This window comes from Haliotis asinina, chromosome 5 (genome assembly GCF_037392515.1).
Source record: "Haliotis asinina isolate JCU_RB_2024 chromosome 5, JCU_Hal_asi_v2, whole genome shotgun sequence".
Classification (NCBI taxonomy): Eukaryota; Metazoa; Mollusca; class Gastropoda; order Lepetellida; family Haliotidae; genus Haliotis; species Haliotis asinina.
This window is the reverse complement of record NC_090284.1, coordinates 39,678,517-39,696,345: the sequence shown is the minus strand read 5'-3', so window position 1 is coordinate 39,696,345 and position 17,829 is coordinate 39,678,517. Positions and strand designations below refer to the sequence as shown.

Sequence of the window (17,829 nt, the reverse complement as noted above, 5' to 3'; positions counted from 1 at the left end):
CAAGTGTCATCGTACTCTAACGATGTGGGCGTTGATCATGTTATCGCTCACTGGTTGCCCGCATTGACACGTTTACCCACAATCCATGATCTCCTTTCTTCATGACAGTGGGCGAAACACAGCACACGAAAGGGGATCTGTTATATACCATTACAAAAGTAGGGGCTGTAGTGGATTTACTAGATTGATAAAATGAAAATGATGAAGCCAAGGAGGAAACAGATGATGAAGAGACTCAAAGAGAAAATGTAACAATTTAATCCACTCCATTGGAAATGCTTCATCTGTTAGGATATGTGTGTATATTACTTTTTCTCATATGACAATGGCTGGGACAACATGGTATGCTCGCAAAAATGGAATGTTTTTTAATGGTATACATGACCAAATAGGGTAGGATGTTGCACAGTCAATTAATTCAGCCTGCACTAGACTTCGTCTCCCGTCCCATAATTGCCGACTGCAAATGTATATACATTTTTAGATATAGTTATGGAACGCCTTCACGGGCTTTTCATGTCAGGACAATATTTTTGTCTTGCGGTCTTTCTGTGTCTAGAGTAAGTAACGTTTGATACCTTTGAATGAATATTTTCGTTGTCAGAACTTGACGTGTCCTGTTATCTGACAGTAGCTCAGCATCAACTCAGTCGAACTAACAAACAACGTATATACAAAACAAACAATTTATTGTACCTGAGATACATAATTGCAACATGAATATTGGTTGTTTTTTCACAGGAACCTATTTCTACCATTTTATATACACTTTATGATATCCTACATGTTATCATAACAATACTTTGTTTACGGATCCGTACAAAATCATTTACCTGCACGCGTCGACGGTAGAAATCGTTTTGATAATAAAATGTCAAAACATTCGGATTCGGATGAAAAGCTGAAACGAAATGCATTTGGTAATGCATGAAAGCAAAATACGACAGCATAATATTGTCCAAAGGAAGCTATTTTTCCTAACAATTGAACCAGTTAAGATCCTTTTTCTCACCTTTCGACTGAAATAGAGCACTGTCTGAAATAGAAAAAAAACCCAACTCTTTTTAGTCTGTTACTCTGTATCCCTTATATCTCTGCGACACTCGTAATGGTTCTGTATTTGAGACGACCCCTCTTATCTGTTTGTCGTTATAGTGACAATGAGACTCCATGGTATCTACATCCTTAATAGTTTAGCATGACGATTATTATTTTTAAAGCTCAGTTTCATTTGAAAATAGACTTTTTAAAAGTATCCTTTGTAATACAAAATATCCTCGCACACTATTTTGGTCTCATCAAAATAAGTCGTTTAGGACTTAGAAAATAAACACCCAAAACGCATTGCTCATATCTGCACCAATCACTCCTCAGTAAAGTCCCTTTTCTACGTTTCCTATCTCCCTACCAGTGAAACTGTAGTTCGGTCGAACTTAGTTTAACAGATATTGCACACTTTCACATATCAACTACCTAAACTAGACATAAATGTGAAAGAAAATTCTATTTCCGACAGCACTTTTAAATATGAGAGAACAAAACATCCTATCAAAAAGCTGTATACATGTATTAATTTTATTCGGAGTATTCGACAAAACATCAACACTAAAAAACGTAAATAGATGTAAATCTCACATAACCAAATGTCTCACAGAGTGACAAATCATAAACTAAGAGACGTTTGTAACTCACTACCAGGTAAAGTTAGCTAATTTTGTGTATAATACATTCAACGAAGGAATTCAAGACAATACTTGAATTAAGATACTTACAGAATACATGTAGTTTTGTTTACGAACACGAAAGCAACCATGTTTTGTGAAGTGATGCCTGGTCTTTCACAGAGAACGATGAACAAAAGCTTCGACGCTGTCTCATTTTTTGTCAAAATATACCCGCGAACATAATCACTGTGCTACATGACATATGATGACACATACCTACATTGCTTGCATATTAAATAATTGTTTGATCCGCATTTTAGAAGTTGGGGAGCTAAAACTGAAAAGAGAATCCCATTTGCTGTTCTTAGTCTCCAGCTGCATGGCCTCCTTCAGTTATCTACCAGTTGTTATTACACGTTATTACATATTATTAAATGTTATTGTTAATGTCAATCTGCTATTTGTCAAAACATAATATATACCCATGGAAACAAAAAAGGGAACACATGAAAGGACAAGTTTTCCTTTATTCTTTCCTAGATTTCTTCACAAGGTATGCATTGCACTGTGGGTGAAATTCTGAAAATAAAGGAACACTTATATTTTTACGTGATTCCTTATTTGGTTCTATGAGTATAATTACATAGCTCTCATCATTTGGTTGTAGTCACTGTTAGCTTGATAATGGTGTAAGAATCTTCATCGATTTGTAGTTCTGTGCAAAGGCAAGAAGTTGTCATTCATAAAGTCGTACGATTCATTCATGCTCAACTTGGAACAAGCCAATGTTCTGCGTCTGACTTTGGCCACAGCGCTTTATACTGATTTTATGGAAAATGATTTATTCCCTGGAATCAGGCCATTAGAGTTAGGTGTCAGATAATATCCTCGTTTAAGTAGGGAATATCTCCATTGGTATTCTTTTCGAATATAGCAACTAGTTTCATCATTCGTGGCACATAACAGCTCTTGTTTACGAGTATGGGCTGTTATTTCAAGTCTTCCTTCGGTGTGACGAGCTAGCACTTTAACCACTAGGCTGCTTCATCACCCCACTAAAAGAAGTGTAGATTGTACAATTCCGTACAATTATGCACCTGTGCTAGCTTGGGTTGCTTTTGTTTAGGCGCCTCGTTGATTTCTGTGGCCATAACAACGAATAGGTCCATGGTATTTGCAATAGAATGGAGATAAAACGTCAGTAAGGTCAAGGACCTGAAGTTCATGATCTGCGTGGAAAAGAGACTGTTTCATTTGCATTGTCGATATAGAATTTCGTAGGGCTGGGACAGGTCCAAATTTTGTACCCGGGTACCCCACTCCCTATTGTCATACCCTACTCGGATGCCCGTTATGGTAATTCCTGACATCAAGGAATGGCAGTACATTCTCCAGTTCGGAGGCTAAAATTTCCAGTTTTTCAATATCTTAACCACGTGTTCAATTCAAAAGCAGTGACTGTAAATTATGTCTAAATTTCAAAGACAATACAACCTTATGAAAAAGAAAAACAAATTATTGAGTCTAATCTGTTAGTCACATGGTCATAACGGGTTTTGGTATCAACACGGGTACCCGTGTCAAACTCTTTACCCACCCAGTGTGAGTGAACACAGTCTCAGTATTATTGGTCATACTCCTCTTCTGACGGGACCTCAGGGTTTGTCATACTCAGAAGCGGGATGTAACGAATAGTACTGAGACTAAGTTTACTTAGACTGATAACCCACCCGTCCCGGGTATCCGGGTTACTCGTCCCAGTTCTAGTATCTGGAACAGTCTGAATCCTAGTTTTGAGCGGAAACGCCATGGAGAAGGTGTTGCAGTTTGTCCCGAGTGCTCATGGCGATCAAGATGGTGATAAGCGAACCCAGTCCAATTGTCAGTGTCACCCAACTAGGCGCCTTGGATTTCCGCCGCACAGATTTCTTCTGGCGTGTTCGATTGGTGGTTAGAATAGCAAGGTCGTCTGGAGTCACAACTTCCGGTTTGATGATTCGGAGCACTTCCGTCGCAGCTCTCAAACCCGCCTGAACAGCACCGTTCATGGTGCCAATCCACACCGTCGCTGTCTCAGTCCCTGCGAAATGAATCCTGAAAAAAATATATTGGTAAGTGGTGAGGGTAATGTTACGTTAATATCCAATGTACAATGTACATTAATATCCAATTTCGTAGTATTGTTTCGAGCAACTTCAAAATAGATATAGATGAAGCTTTGACTTTAAATGTATTGAAGTGCACGAATACATTTGATTATTTACCTGCTTGTTTATCTGTTCACAGGCAAACTATAGCGCAAATAGTGTTGAACAATAAAGAGAAAATGACTGGTATTACTTCGCTCACATACAAAAAGACTGTGGTTATTTTTCTCTTTGTTGTGCTATCTTATTTGCCTGTGATCTATTATTTACCGGTCTTAAGATCTTGAGCCAATGCTCCACACACAACGCCACACCCAATGCTCCACAGCAGTAACTGTGTAAACTGGAGTCGCTACTCACTTGCCGAATGGTTGGCGTAGCGCCTTGTTGTAGTACATCATGGCTCCAGGGTTAGCGACACACAGAGGCCCCCCATCGGTGTACGGCTCCTGGCTCCAGTCCCTTTCAGCGTAGTCGATGTAGCCAAAGACGTCGGGGCCGAAGAATCGTGAAAGGGATTCAAGTACTCCGCGTTTCCTCTCCTCTTTCTGGATGACACAAAAGGGTTAGTGAGTGAAAATATTTTACTAAAATTCCAGCAATATTAGAGAACCAGGAATAGGTTCCACACTATCTACCCATGTCGGATATTCAACCCGGAACTTCGACGTGATGTTAAAAATAAAAGAATAAGATACATTTCTCCCAGAATATAATATTAACCAAAGTAGTATTACATATCGAAAAAAAATCATTTTTGTGTCTCCAATGCGAATCAAAACCTCTATTTCCATTCTTCGCCTCTCTGTTCAGTATTGAACCAAACAGGGACAAACCACAAACATACAGTTCCACACGGAAGATCTAACGCCAAATTTCAGGAACATGGTAACATCGATGAAAGTCTATAGTAACCGATGGAACATCGTTATACCAATATGTGCTTAGATCATCTCCAAAAACACATTGATATGCAGTCTGATTTGAGACATTCAGAAATGAAATACGGATTGTTGTCAGTCGTGGAATGAGTAAATATAGAGTTCCATCAATATTTCAGAAAGAGTCAAGCTAAGTCTTTATAACAACTGATTCATATCATGACCAATGAGGATACGCAATTACCCGTCACCGATCATGTGTAGCCTTTCTAAAGAGACCTAATACAGACAAAAGCATATTTTGCTGGGTACCAATACTAATCCAAAACACACGGGTAAGCCAAGAAGAAAGTATTAAGATTTGGTTGGATGACGATGCACTCAGCAATATTCCAGCTATATGGTTGTAGCCTGAAAGAGGGCGCCAAACAAGCTTGTTAAATATCATTGTTCACGCTGTTTCTTTCTCGGAACCAGTCTTACATATCTAACCCGTCACATCTGACCTGCAGCTGACCCCACTGGACAGCTTGATGACCGCCGATGAAGGCGATGATGGCAGGGTTGTCGCCAGCGGTAGTGGCGTCACAGGCAAAGCAGAGAGGACCGGAGTCGCACCTGCTAACTGTACTTGGTCCCCCACTTGACAAAATCTCACCCGACCATCCCCGGTCTCTCCAGAACGACTGGAACAGAAGAACCATCGTTTGCGTCAATAATAGTGTCCGAGGCATGATATATCCAGGTGTTCCCTCAAACCCTCGCTTATTGAACCTATAGTGTTCTTTAAACGACAGCCTTTCAAACCCTCGCTTATTGAACCTATAGTGTTCTTTAAACGACAGCCTTTCAAACCCTCGCTTATTGAACCTATAGTGTTCTTTAAACGACAGCCTTTCAAACCCTCGCTTATTGAACCTATAGTGTTCTTTAAACGGCAGCCTTTCAAACCCTCGCTTATTGAACCTATAGTGTTCTTTAAACGACAGCCTTTCAAACCCTCGCTTATTGAACCTATAGTGTTCTTTAAACGACAGCCTTTCAAACCCTCGCTTATTGAAGCTATAGTGTTCTTTAAACGACAGCCTTTCAAACCCTCGCTTATTGAACCTATAGTGTTCTTTAAACGACAGCCTTTCAAACCCTCGCTTATTGAACCTATAGTGTTCTTTAAACGACAGCCTTTCAAACCCTAGCTTATTGAACCCATAGTGTTCTTTAAACGACAGCCTTTCAAACCCTCGCTTATTGAACCTATAGTGTTCTTTAAACGACAGCCTTTCAAACCCTAGCTTATTGAACCTATAGTGTTCTTTAAACGACAGCCTTTCAAACCCTCGCTTATTGAACCTATAGTGTTCTTTAAACGACAGCCTTTCAAACCCTCGCTTATTGAACCCATAGTGTTCTTTAAACGACAGCCTTTCAAACCCTCGCTTATTGAACCCATAGTGTTCGTTAAACGACAGCCTTTCAAACCCTCGCTTATTGAACCCATAGTGTTCGTTAAACGACAGCCTTTCAAACCCTCGCTTATTGAACCCATAGTGTTCGTTAAACGACAGCCTTTTAAACCCTCGCTTATTGAACCCATAGTGTTCTTTAAACGACAGCCTTTCAAACCCTCGCTTATTGAACCTATAGTGTTCTTTAAACGACAGCCTTTCAAACCCTCGCTTATTGAACCTATAGTGTTCTTTAAAAGACAGCCTTTCAAACCCTCGCTTATTGAACCTATAGTGTTCTTTAAACGACAGCCTTTCAAACCCTCGCTTATTGAACCTATAGTGTTCTTTAAACGACAGCCTTTCAAACCCTCGCTTATTGAACCCATAGTGTTCGTTAAACGACAGCCTTTCAAACCCTCGCTTATTGAACCCATAGTGTTCGTTAAACGACAGCCTTTCAAACCCTCGCTTATTGAACCCATAGTGTTCGTTAAACGACAGCCTTTTAAACCCTCGCTTATTGAACCCATAGTGTTCTTTAAACGACAGCCTTTCAAACCCTCGCTTATTGAACCTATAGTGTTCTTTAAACGACAGCCTTTCAAACCCTCGCTTATTGAACCTATAGTGTTCTTTAAAAGACAGCCTTTTAAACCCTCGCTTATTGAACCTATAGTGTTCTTTAAACGACAGCCTTTCAAACCCTCGCTTATTGAACCTATAGTGTTCTTTAAACGACAGCCTTTCAAGCCCTCGCTTATTGAACCTATAGTGTTCTTTAAACGACAGCCTTTCAAACCCTCTTATGTATTTTCACTATCTGTATTTATCTTCAAATACAGTCCCTTCAAATACCCAGACCATATAACTATCTCAGTAAGAATTTGATGTTTAGTTTTAATATTCTGTCTGTCGCGTTAGGTGACCATCATGAGAACAAGACTACCAAAGTTGAGGACCCTCAGTGGGAAATTTGGTTTCGGTTCAGTTCACACTCGTTGCGTACATTCTGGATCGATCATAGATATGATACTATAGATATTTAGTTTGTGAACGATTTTTAAACGGTAGACGCCACGCGGTTATTTTATGTATTCCTTTCATTTATATCATAAAATGTACGTTCATAGTCTCTTGTGAACTTCCACTATCTGTAGTTACCTATTATTGAACAGTAATGGTACTTCAAACATCCAGAATATAAAATTATCATGGTAAGAATTTGGGATTCTGTCTGTCACGATATGTAACCACCGTTAAGTTGGCATCTATCCCTGCTAAATATTGCCCAATAATATGACTTGGAACTGTCACAAAGTGCACGAGGAAATGCGATTGTTTGTGAGTGGCGAATGTTACTCTTGTACGTACCTCTCTGAAGGTGACTACGGCTGTGATCCTGTTGCTGAGAGGAGCCCGGCCGATGTAGTCACGTTTGCATATTGGCAGAGTAGGCTCGAAATGGACTTTGTCTACAACACATAGGAGTTAGGACTGTTCATAATTCATGACTAGGGTGGTGGTGGTAATGCTTTTAGTGGGAAGGGTGTGTGTGTGTGGGGGGGGGTGGGGGGGGTGGACGCCACCCATTTTTTCTGGGGAGGGTGCGTCACTTACTTTGTACATTAATTTTAGAAGTTGAAGCGGGTGAGGGATGGGGGGTGGAGATCATTCAGGTTGTACAATTCCATAAAATCATCACCATCACCTCCTTAACTGTAACCATGAACGGTTCCTTACAATAACACTGTTGGAGCTGGCACATGGAGGCAATACAATTTATATTAAGACGCAGGTTTTGTTTGATGCTTAATGCCGCACTCGGCAATATTGCGGGGTTAAATGGCGGTGATCTGGAAATAATTACGTCTGGACCAGACAGTTCAGTGATTAACATAACAAGCATCAAACTGGTTATTTGGGATACGAGAGCACGTGTCAACCAAGACAGTGATCCTGACCACCCGATCTCGTTAGTCGCCCCTTACGGTCCGTTGGTCTTGTATGTTCGTGAGTACACAAAGATACATGTATATATGTTCGAGGCAAAACGAAAGACAAGGCAAATGAGATTTTATGACACAAGGTAAGTAGTATGTTGATGGGAGTATTAGCAGTACAAAGTAAACAAAGCATTGGTGATACAAGGTACAGGAGATTCTGATTCAGGTGCGGCTGGTACTGGTGGCAAAAAGTACAGATAGTATTGTGATATAAGGTACAGATGGTATTGTGATATAAGGTACAGATGGTATTGATTAAATAAGGTACAGGTGGTATTGGTGATACAAAGTGCAGGTGGTATTGTGATACAAGGTACATATGGTACTGGTGATACAAAATACAGATGGTATGTGATGCAAGGTACAAATGGTATTGTGATACAAGGTACACAGTGCATTGATCATACACACATGGTATTGAGGATAAAGGATTAGTATGTCAACAATGATTCACGACAAAGATGGTATTCATGACTCCATGTCAAAAGCCATAAAAGGCAGCCTGTGTTACCTATCTAGCTCACTGAAATCTGTTTCAACAGATAGTAGAGCCTCATTAATCAGGCCCCCACCTACATGGCTCCAATAAGGATGATAATACAAATAGTGTGATGATAGAATGACAAGACATTGGTAATAAGGATTCTCACTGAGTAAGCTAGGCGGAATGGTGACGATAGCCCGTTTACACTTGAACGTTGCTCCGTTTGTCGTACTGATGATGACGCCCTCCGACTCCTGAAACATCGGCAACGACAACAGAATCGTACAAACAATCGCATGTCCTCATACTCTCCTATACCACTAGTACTAATTCAGGGCCCTTATTCCCGAAGCGTTCGTAGCCCTAAGAATTCTTAACTTTGATCGAAGCCAGTGTGTTAAGAATGGGCTTAAGAAGTTCGTAGCGCTAAGAAAGTTTCGAGAATAGCTAGCCTAGTGCCTTCATGTCACAGACAATAGCATCAAGGATGTGACCACAGAGTTAGGTTGTCTACCTGCTTGATGTTTGACACTGGTTGTTTCAACAGGACACTGTTGTCTCCTATGGCTGCTGCCAGCTTCTCACATATTTGTTGAGCACCTCCCTGAAAGGCACACAACCGCCTGTTATGCTTTAACAACATATGTGTTGAGGACAGAAGAGGGAGTATTGGTTTACGCCGCCTTTAGCGACGATTCACACAGTACGACGAGTGGCTGCAGCAAAGATTAGCATAACACATGATGAATCACTGGTTTCGTAAATACTTCGATACAAGTTTAATTCAAATTCGTTTAAATAATCGATGTTTCGAGTTATCCACAGATCGAGCTAAGTGGTGTTACTACATTATCACGACAGATACAATTCCAACCTGACAGGGCCTTAAACAACACGTAGCGACAGGGACGCTAGAGAAAACGACGTTTCGCTCTTAACCTTAATCTTCAGGTCTTGTCCTGCATCTTCTGTTTTCTGCACGATGTGGTCAAGGCCGTCTGCTGAGTTGACGTACATGAGGAAAAACAGAAGCGACACCTGGGACGCATCGACTCCAAGGATGTACCGTACTACTGCGTCGATGGTATCAGCCGATCCTGTTGGGAGGAAATTATAGGGATAATACATGACACTGTACTGTGAAGACGTTACTGTCCCCCCCTCCGTAAGTTATACAGTGTATCATCGTGTATATATTTATCGGTTAGTTTAGCATCTTGACTATCGAGGCTGGTTACAAACATATCTGCGATGCTATAACAAATAACAAAGATAATCTACAGATGCATCAACATGACGACGGTCTGTCTAAATGGCAATAGGGTGATTTGCATCACGAAGATACGCATTTGGGATACGATTATATGTGTCAACAACGTTTCTATGACTGAAACTACAACTGCCCCACCTAAAGCCATTTTCACACACTCAACATCCGAATATCTTTAGTACTAAATATACATTTAAGGGTCCCATTGGATTCTTTGTAACTTGTTCCAAACCGAAATAAGAAGGTGGAAGGACATTCAACCAAGCACACAATTAATTCAGAAGCACTGGACATTGTTAACAACCCCAATCGCTGCAAGCTTGAATGTTTACAATGGTCTCTCATGAGACGGCTTTGAATTGGACTTCAGTTGTACATGCCTCTCGCAAGAGGCGACTAACGGGATCGGGTGGTCAGGACTGCAGACGTATTTAACAAGCGTAATCGTATCCCAAATGCCCATATCGATGCTCATGCTGTTGATCACAGAACTGTCTGGTCTTGATTCGATTATTTACAGACAGCCGTCATATAGCTGGGATATTGCCTTAAATAACCAACCAACCATCTGCATCACAAAACTCGACTATCCAGCAAGACATTAAGAAACATCGATGCCGTCATAACCACACTCTTTTATATACCTGCTGTCCAGAGGGTGCTCTGTTTGAATGTTTCAAGAGTCATCGAATCCCACTTCCTGGCCTTGTCGCACGAGAACGGGTTGTCAGCGGGTACCTGGCGCCTCATGGCATCGATCTAGACATGAAACAAACACCCATAATACCTCTACACACGTAGGTACCTGTATCGGACACGGATACAGAATTGTCAACTGTAGTGGACATCAATAGAGCTGCATGAGTGCATACTTATGATCCAAAGTTAATGATTTTACGTTACCACGTCGGCTTTGCTTGTTCTCTTATCGTTTTCCCGATCTGAATAGTATGTCGTTTGTTATCAACGTCAGTGAATTATGATTCTGTATATACAAATGTGGCTTAAGCTGCTACCCAAATGTCAAAACCTTCCACTGTGGTATCCTTCCAATGTGGTTTTCACATACAGTCTTACCCGTGAAGGTCCCGGGGTAGAATAGGCCTTCAGCAAACCCATGCTTGTCGTAAGAGGCGACTAACGGGATCGGGTGGTCAGACTCGCTGACTTGGTTGACACATGTCATCGGTTCCCAATTGCGCAGATCGATGCTCAAGTTGTTTGTCACTGGATTGTCTGGTCCAGACTCGATTATTTACAGACCGCTGCAATATAGCTGGAATATTGCTGAGTGCGGCGTAAAACTAACCTAACTCACTCACTTCACATACAGTCTAACACTACTGTGTTGAATTTATGGGTTGTTTGTCACTCACATCAACATGACGACGTGGCGTGTTAATTTACCCGAAATACACGTTAATTCGACACAGTACGGGTTAACAGAGTGGTGGTCTGTGTAATTCCAAGGTTGTTTGTATCCAGCAGGGCTTTGTTTACCTATGCTGGCTACTGTAACGGCACATGGAACCTACTTTTATGCACTCTAGGGTCAAGTATGGGTTTGTGTGGGTACGGGCAGACATTCTTATGAGGGACAAAAATGTTTCCACGACTGCCACAGCGAAAATGTGGCTTACAAACAAACAATTGTCTTTCGTAAGCACCGAAATGTTTTAATGCTCTTTTCGAGAGACAGTACACTTTCTAAAGGAATTACGGATGTAGAAATTCATTACTGCGGTCTGCACAGCCCAGATAGTCGTCCTCCAAAGAACCCAACTCACCTTGTTGATAAACCTGCGGAGGTCCATCAGTTCCAGGAAGGACAGGGTGGGCAAGGTGGAGGTGTAGGTACGGATGCTGTGGTCCTCCAGCTGGACGAACTTACTGCCTTCACTGTACTGGTGGTACGTCTCCAACCCCAGCTCCGACAGCAGCGACATCACGTGGGTCTGGCATCTGGATATAGTAGTACAGGCTATGTTAGAGGAACGCCCTTATAGTCACCAAGAGACATCAACAGAACTGGATGAGTACATACTCATGATCCACGAGTCCAAAGACAATCGTTAGAAATTCATTTGCACCAGTGACAAAATTACTGACAATGGCTGTCTCATTTCCGCAAACTGTGGGGTCATATGTTTTCATATGCTCAGAGGGACAACACATATATTCATAAATAGGCCATTGTGATATAGCTGTGATATGGTGACTACTGTGAGGGTTTAAACCATTTTATGAATATGACGCATGTCATTTGGAATTACGTTTGAGAAGAATAGGCCACATTTACCACTGTTAGACTCAGTCATAGGTATCTGCAGCCTCTAACTTGCATAAAGTATAAAGAAAGGAAGGTGTAGAGGTTTATGTCTCGGAAGTAAACATATATTTAATAGTGCAGTCTCTTCAGCCGCCATTATGATATCACTACAGCTTATTACACCTACAAAACGGTCTCACATACCTCCATTCAAACCCCATTCCACCGTTCTACCCGATCTCACCTGCCCACATTATCTCACCTTCCTACACTATCTCACCTTCCTATCCGATGACATCTTCCTACAAGATCTCACCTGCCCACTTTATCTCATCTTCCGATCCGATCTCACCTGTTCATCCGATCTCACCTTCCTTCCCGATCTCACTGCCATCCGCCTACCCTGTGTCATCTTTCTACCCGATCTTACCTGCTCATCCTATCTCACCATGTTACCTAATCTCACCTGTCCTCTCTGTCTCACCTCCCTACCCAATCTCACCTGCCTACCCACTGTGACCCGAGGTCCCAGACATCCGTTGCTTCGGTCCCATCGATCCCAGAGACTGTCTTCAGGGGAACACTGTACGTTCGGCCTCCAACTCGATCTACAATACACAAGTGGATGATACAATTAAGGCGCATTTAGTCAATCGCATAATCAGCTCTTTACCAGACAAACCAGTGACTGTAAAACGAAGAAAACTATTGAAGCAATCGGCTCATGACGTCTGCTGATCTTATCGTCTGGTCATACTACCCATACGATAGCAAAGGCTTACCATATCCTTAGATCGAATTTGAAGAACCGGCCCTTAAGCATGTCAGCTGAATCAATCAGACAAACCCAGCTTACTGTGACCATTTCCTTCCTGTCATATAAATATTTCATACATAAATATAATCTTACCGATTGTTTTCACAGGTAACGTTCGGTTAGTATGTTTGCATATAGATTCCACATTCCACTTTCAGCTGTAGTAGGGTGTAGTGGGTGTAAACAGCATGGGTGTAAATCGTGATAACCGGCCCTTATGGGTATCCCATGCCGGTATTAGTGCACGGACTTTATAAATACGAAAAGAGAGCAAAAACACTGGAGCTCTCCTTCCGAGGAGGAGTTAGTGGACGAAATTTTGTTATAGTCACTGTTGCTCACAACTTCTGTTTTAGAAGGCTTGTTTAAAGCTTTTTTAAACTGCATCCAGTTTTCTCGGATGACTGGATCTGACGGAAGACACAGATTGTCAGTTTCAAGTCATGCTTTGTACTTAGAGGAACGACAGTTTCCAGGCATGCAGTAGTTCACCATCTCAGAATTTGTTGACTGAATCGAACGCAAAGGCCCAGAGCAAAAAACACTGCAGCTCTCCTTCCTGTTGGGTATTTACAAACCCAACATCTCCATATACATTCTTTACGGATAACAACTTCTTCTATAGTATGTGAAGCGATGGATTCTTATACCGTTGTCACGCTTTTTTGAAACGTCACATCATATACAATAAAAGAAGTTGTTATCCATAAAGAATCTTACTTTCTTATTATTCACCATACTTCTAAAATGCCAGTCAAACAGATCATCTCTATATACACAAAATCAACCCTAACCGTATCGGCAAATGAACCAGCCAATGAAAAACTTCGTTACACTTGAGTGCACACCATCCGCTCTAATGGGCTCGATCTCCGGGGGCTTCGTTTCGAGGGAAGTAGACCTAAGTACAAAATTATCCACTTTTAATTCGCAAGTGTGCACTTATAATAATTTTGTATTTCGGTGGGATTTCTTTCACAATCAGCAACGTACATTATATGTCACGAATAAGCGATAATTATGTTGTAAGCGTGTTTGTTTTTGGTTGCATGTGACCTACATGTCCTAACTAGGACGGATGGGAATAAGGCTAACCTCATTTCAACCTGAGATTATATGGGTCATAAAAAGTCATAAATCCATGTTTTATAGTCGTAACACTCAAGCGAGGAAGACAGCGTTATTCTATGCTGATGCATTTGATATCGTCTCTGTGCTCTGGAAATTTAGTTGCAGTGTTTCGACATATTTATACTGGAAACGGTCAAATCCTACGAGACGTATACTTTCCTTTGCCAGCAGCTTATGTCAGTGCCTTGGGTGCGAGAGAAGGGGGCGTCGGTAATGTAGTCTAACGAAGTATGAAGATTTTATCATAAAGTGGTAAATGGAAGGACATGTAAATGTGTTAAAGATGACCAGAATGAAGGTCAACCACCACAATTAAGTAATTACGCACACGGAGCGCTGTCTTCTCTATCTTTCAGATAATCTTTCGATTTTATTCTTGTTATAACAGAGAGAGAAAGAGAGAGAGAGAGAGAGACATGGGTAAAAATTCCGGAGGCCGGAGCCGGAGGCTCTGTCCAATTTCCTATAGGAATCCCGATTATATACATGTAGTGCCCAATACAGGTAAGAATATTGCAGCTTTTAACTGACAGAAGTTTCACTTTCAACAGTTTCCTCTCTTCTTCAAAGGTATGGCGGTGGGTAGTCTAGTGATCTAAACATTCTCTTCTCGTGCCGTGGTTCGAGGTTCGATTCCCCGCAGGAGTACAATGTGTGAAGTCCATTACTGATGTTCCCCAGCCGGAATATCGCTAATTACTTTGAGAAATTGGCATTCGTTTTAAAGTAGCGTCAAGGTCAAATCACCACGTCACATCTTGACACTGCGACACGGAACATCACCATTGAAAGAATGCATGCCAGAGATTACCATGCAGTCTTCTGTTGCGAGGCGTCTGAATGTTAGTCTGAGCAAGATATCATGGCTTACACCTCATTGCAACCAAACAGGTATAACAAATGACCGTCCCCGTACAGGCAAACCTCGAGTTACCACTGTAGCCCAGGATCGGCACATTCGGGTACTACAGTTGCGTGATCGTACTGCCACGAGTGAGAGCACACCAGCCAGGGTGCCTGGACTTCAGAGGGTATCCGGACAAACTGTACGGAACAGGTTGAAAAAGAATGGTCTGAGAGCCAGGAAACCCGAAGTCGGAGTCGTGCTACGTCATCTCCGTTATATGTAAGTATCCTCTTGGTTGTATAGACATTACCTTCTTCTAAACTAGAGTAAAATTTCCTGCACTAAAGTCTATTTGTGGACGAGTTATACATGTTTGAAAATGCATTCCTCGTCTATGCGTTTCTTTTTAGGACAGTATATAAATAACACACACGTTTTTCCGGACATGAAGTATGAGCAAACACACACCTATGCAGACCCATATATACATCGCGGGGATTTATAATTCCAGAAAGCGTGCATAAGTGGAGGGTGCAATGAACACGTGCACAGTGTTGCACTATCAGAACGCAGGGCAATAGACACATTACTGCCGTAGCCTGAGAAACAGCGTTGGTGGGTGTGTTACTGAACTGGAATGTGGAAGATCTACAGGCTGAGGTTCTCATGATCATTGCGTATTGACAATGCGTTGAAGTATTGATAACACATGGCTCCTCTGCGTTTACTGATTCCATATACGTGCCTGGTGATGTTAGCCTAATAGTCTCTATTTACAATACTCAGCAAGGTTGTTCCAACTTCATGTGGTTAGTGTAAATAACAGATGATTAAAACATGTTTTTTTCAGAACATACAAAAAAGAAAAAAGGGATCTAGTACCCACCTTAATTTTCACACTGAGGTAAAATTATAAATGAAACAAGATACATAATACTCATTGGGTAAGCGTTCCATGTAGAAACAGTGTCTATGTAACAATATATATATATATATAGGCTTCTAATACAAATGCGTATGGTGGTCTAGGCCGATCTAAGGATCTTCATAATCATTTTCGGTAATCTTTAGTTTGAACCAGCTTTTTTATGAAAGAATCGTACGTTGTTATGAATGGTTGCTGAAATGTTTTCAGCCGTTAATTAACTAAAGTACATATTAGTAAGTTTGGCAAGTATCAATAGAATAACACGGAGATCACAAATGAAATTGTTGACATCATCAATTATGGAGATGGTGTATATCAGCTTGAACTTCATCACTTCAAGTGACGTCAGCATGTTTAACCCATGCATTATAATTTCTGAACTTCGGGTGAGTGCATGCGTACGCGCGTATGTGTCTTTGTCTGTCTGTGTCAGTTTGTGTGTCTGTTCGTGTGCAAGGGTGTGCACTTGCTCCTTTTATCAGAAGCCAAATATGCTATTTTTCAAACATCAATAGTCCGCATCTTTATTAGAAGATAAATTTACAAAATTACAATGTCTTTTGATTAGACCATTCAATTTTACTTCCATAACCTATCTACTAAGTGATACATGTATGTATGAAACACATAACCAGCGATCTCACCTTTAGCTTCTATGACCAGCACACGAACGTTCGGGTCTTTTTTCTTCAACCTGTGGGCTGCAGTCAAACCAGATATCCCAGCGCCAACAATAATGGCGTCGAAAGTATCAGAACTCATGTCGAAAATGCAGTTTCTTTTTCATTTCCTGTCGTTGTGAATAAACACAGTCGATGAATCGGTCGAGGTATGACAAGGATATATTTCACGAGCAAAGTCCGCTTCAGTTCTCTCCATCGCCATAATCATGTTTTATCTCTGGTCACATGACCGTGGTCGTCTGCTGCAAACGTGAAGACTCGCGCGTTTTTACGCTATCACGGGAATAGGGCTACAAGATACGAGAGGTACTCAGAGTGAGGCGCGTTTTTATCTGAGGTTGCTGGTATAAACAGTGACATGGATTTTTAATAGTCTTGGCAAGGTCGTAGACTACTGTGGAACGCGGATTATTTAGTAGAAAGCGTTGAATACTACTACAGTAACTCAATTTAACATCTTGGAGTACTCAGACCAAGACGGGGACATAGCTTGCATACAGCAATGGTGGTCAGATTTATGTCTGCGTCTGTGTTGGCTGCTGGCAATTCATGGCATGTTAAATGTTGCGGTACGAGTAGATAAGTGGATAAAGCGCTGGGTCATCTCGCAGAAGCGGCAGAACCCGAATCTATTCTCCGATTTAGTGTAATGCTAGTCTGCCGTACAGACCCTGAAACAAGTATATCCAAGAAAGCCCATGGAAGTCCAGATTATGTGGCAAGACTTCCACAGTTTAAGTGAAAATAAAGTTTCAGGGTTCTTTTTCAGTATATATTTCTTTTCATTGTGGACTGTTTTTTCTGTAAAGTATGTTCATTTCAGAGATAAGTTGTTAGTTTAGTGTATTGCATGAAGCCGATCCACTCTCTCACTCGGAGCACGCTGTTTGATCATTCCTCATCTGCGTTAGGTATGTAGGTATTGAGTAACGATATAAGTACTGGGATATTCGAGGTCAAGGCGGCACCCTTGGACGTGCCATTATAAACCTGTTATCGTGCGTTCGAATCCCTAATTATAATTCAAGGTTTGACAACACCATCCCTGTCCTCGGTGACAACAAGAGGGATCGTAGAATTAAGAAAAGGATGGTCTTCTCTTATCTGTAATCTTGTAGACTGACCGTCGTCGACAAGTGATTTGTCCAGTGCGTCTAGGCTCTGTTGCACCAAGCGAGCTTACCCTACCCATACCTTTGTGCAACACGTCGTAACACACGTCGCACGAAGCCGACGCTCGAAGGTTTCAGGGGCCCG

General features: G+C 41.4%; 1 protein-coding gene across 2 annotated transcripts; it reads right to left on the bottom strand.

Annotated features, from left to right (window-relative positions):
* Window positions 1–672: 672 nt before the first annotated feature.
* On the bottom strand, window positions 673–16,831 carry LOC137284410 (probable flavin-containing monoamine oxidase A). Of its 2 annotated transcripts, XR_010956900.1 has the most exons (12): window positions 16,534–16,737; window positions 12,669–12,774; window positions 11,685–11,859; window positions 10,542–10,656; window positions 9,567–9,724; window positions 9,142–9,231; window positions 8,794–8,881; window positions 7,512–7,612; window positions 5,199–5,378; window positions 4,172–4,359; window positions 3,395–3,758; window positions 2,178–2,243 (listed from the first exon to the last, which is right to left on the bottom strand). XR_010956900.1 is itself a non-coding variant. In XM_067816205.1 (11 exons), the coding sequence occupies exons 1-11, from the start codon at window positions 16,649–16,651 to the stop codon at window positions 3,452–3,454; spliced, it is 1,626 nt and encodes a 541-aa protein (XP_067672306.1). In that variant the 5' UTR covers window positions 16,652–16,831; the 3' UTR covers window positions 673–3,451. The 2 variants fall into 2 exon arrangements, 1 of the variants encoding a protein (XP_067672306.1); XM_067816205.1 differs by having other exon boundaries at window positions 673–3,758; window positions 16,534–16,831.
* Window positions 16,832–17,829: the final 998 nt, after the last annotated feature.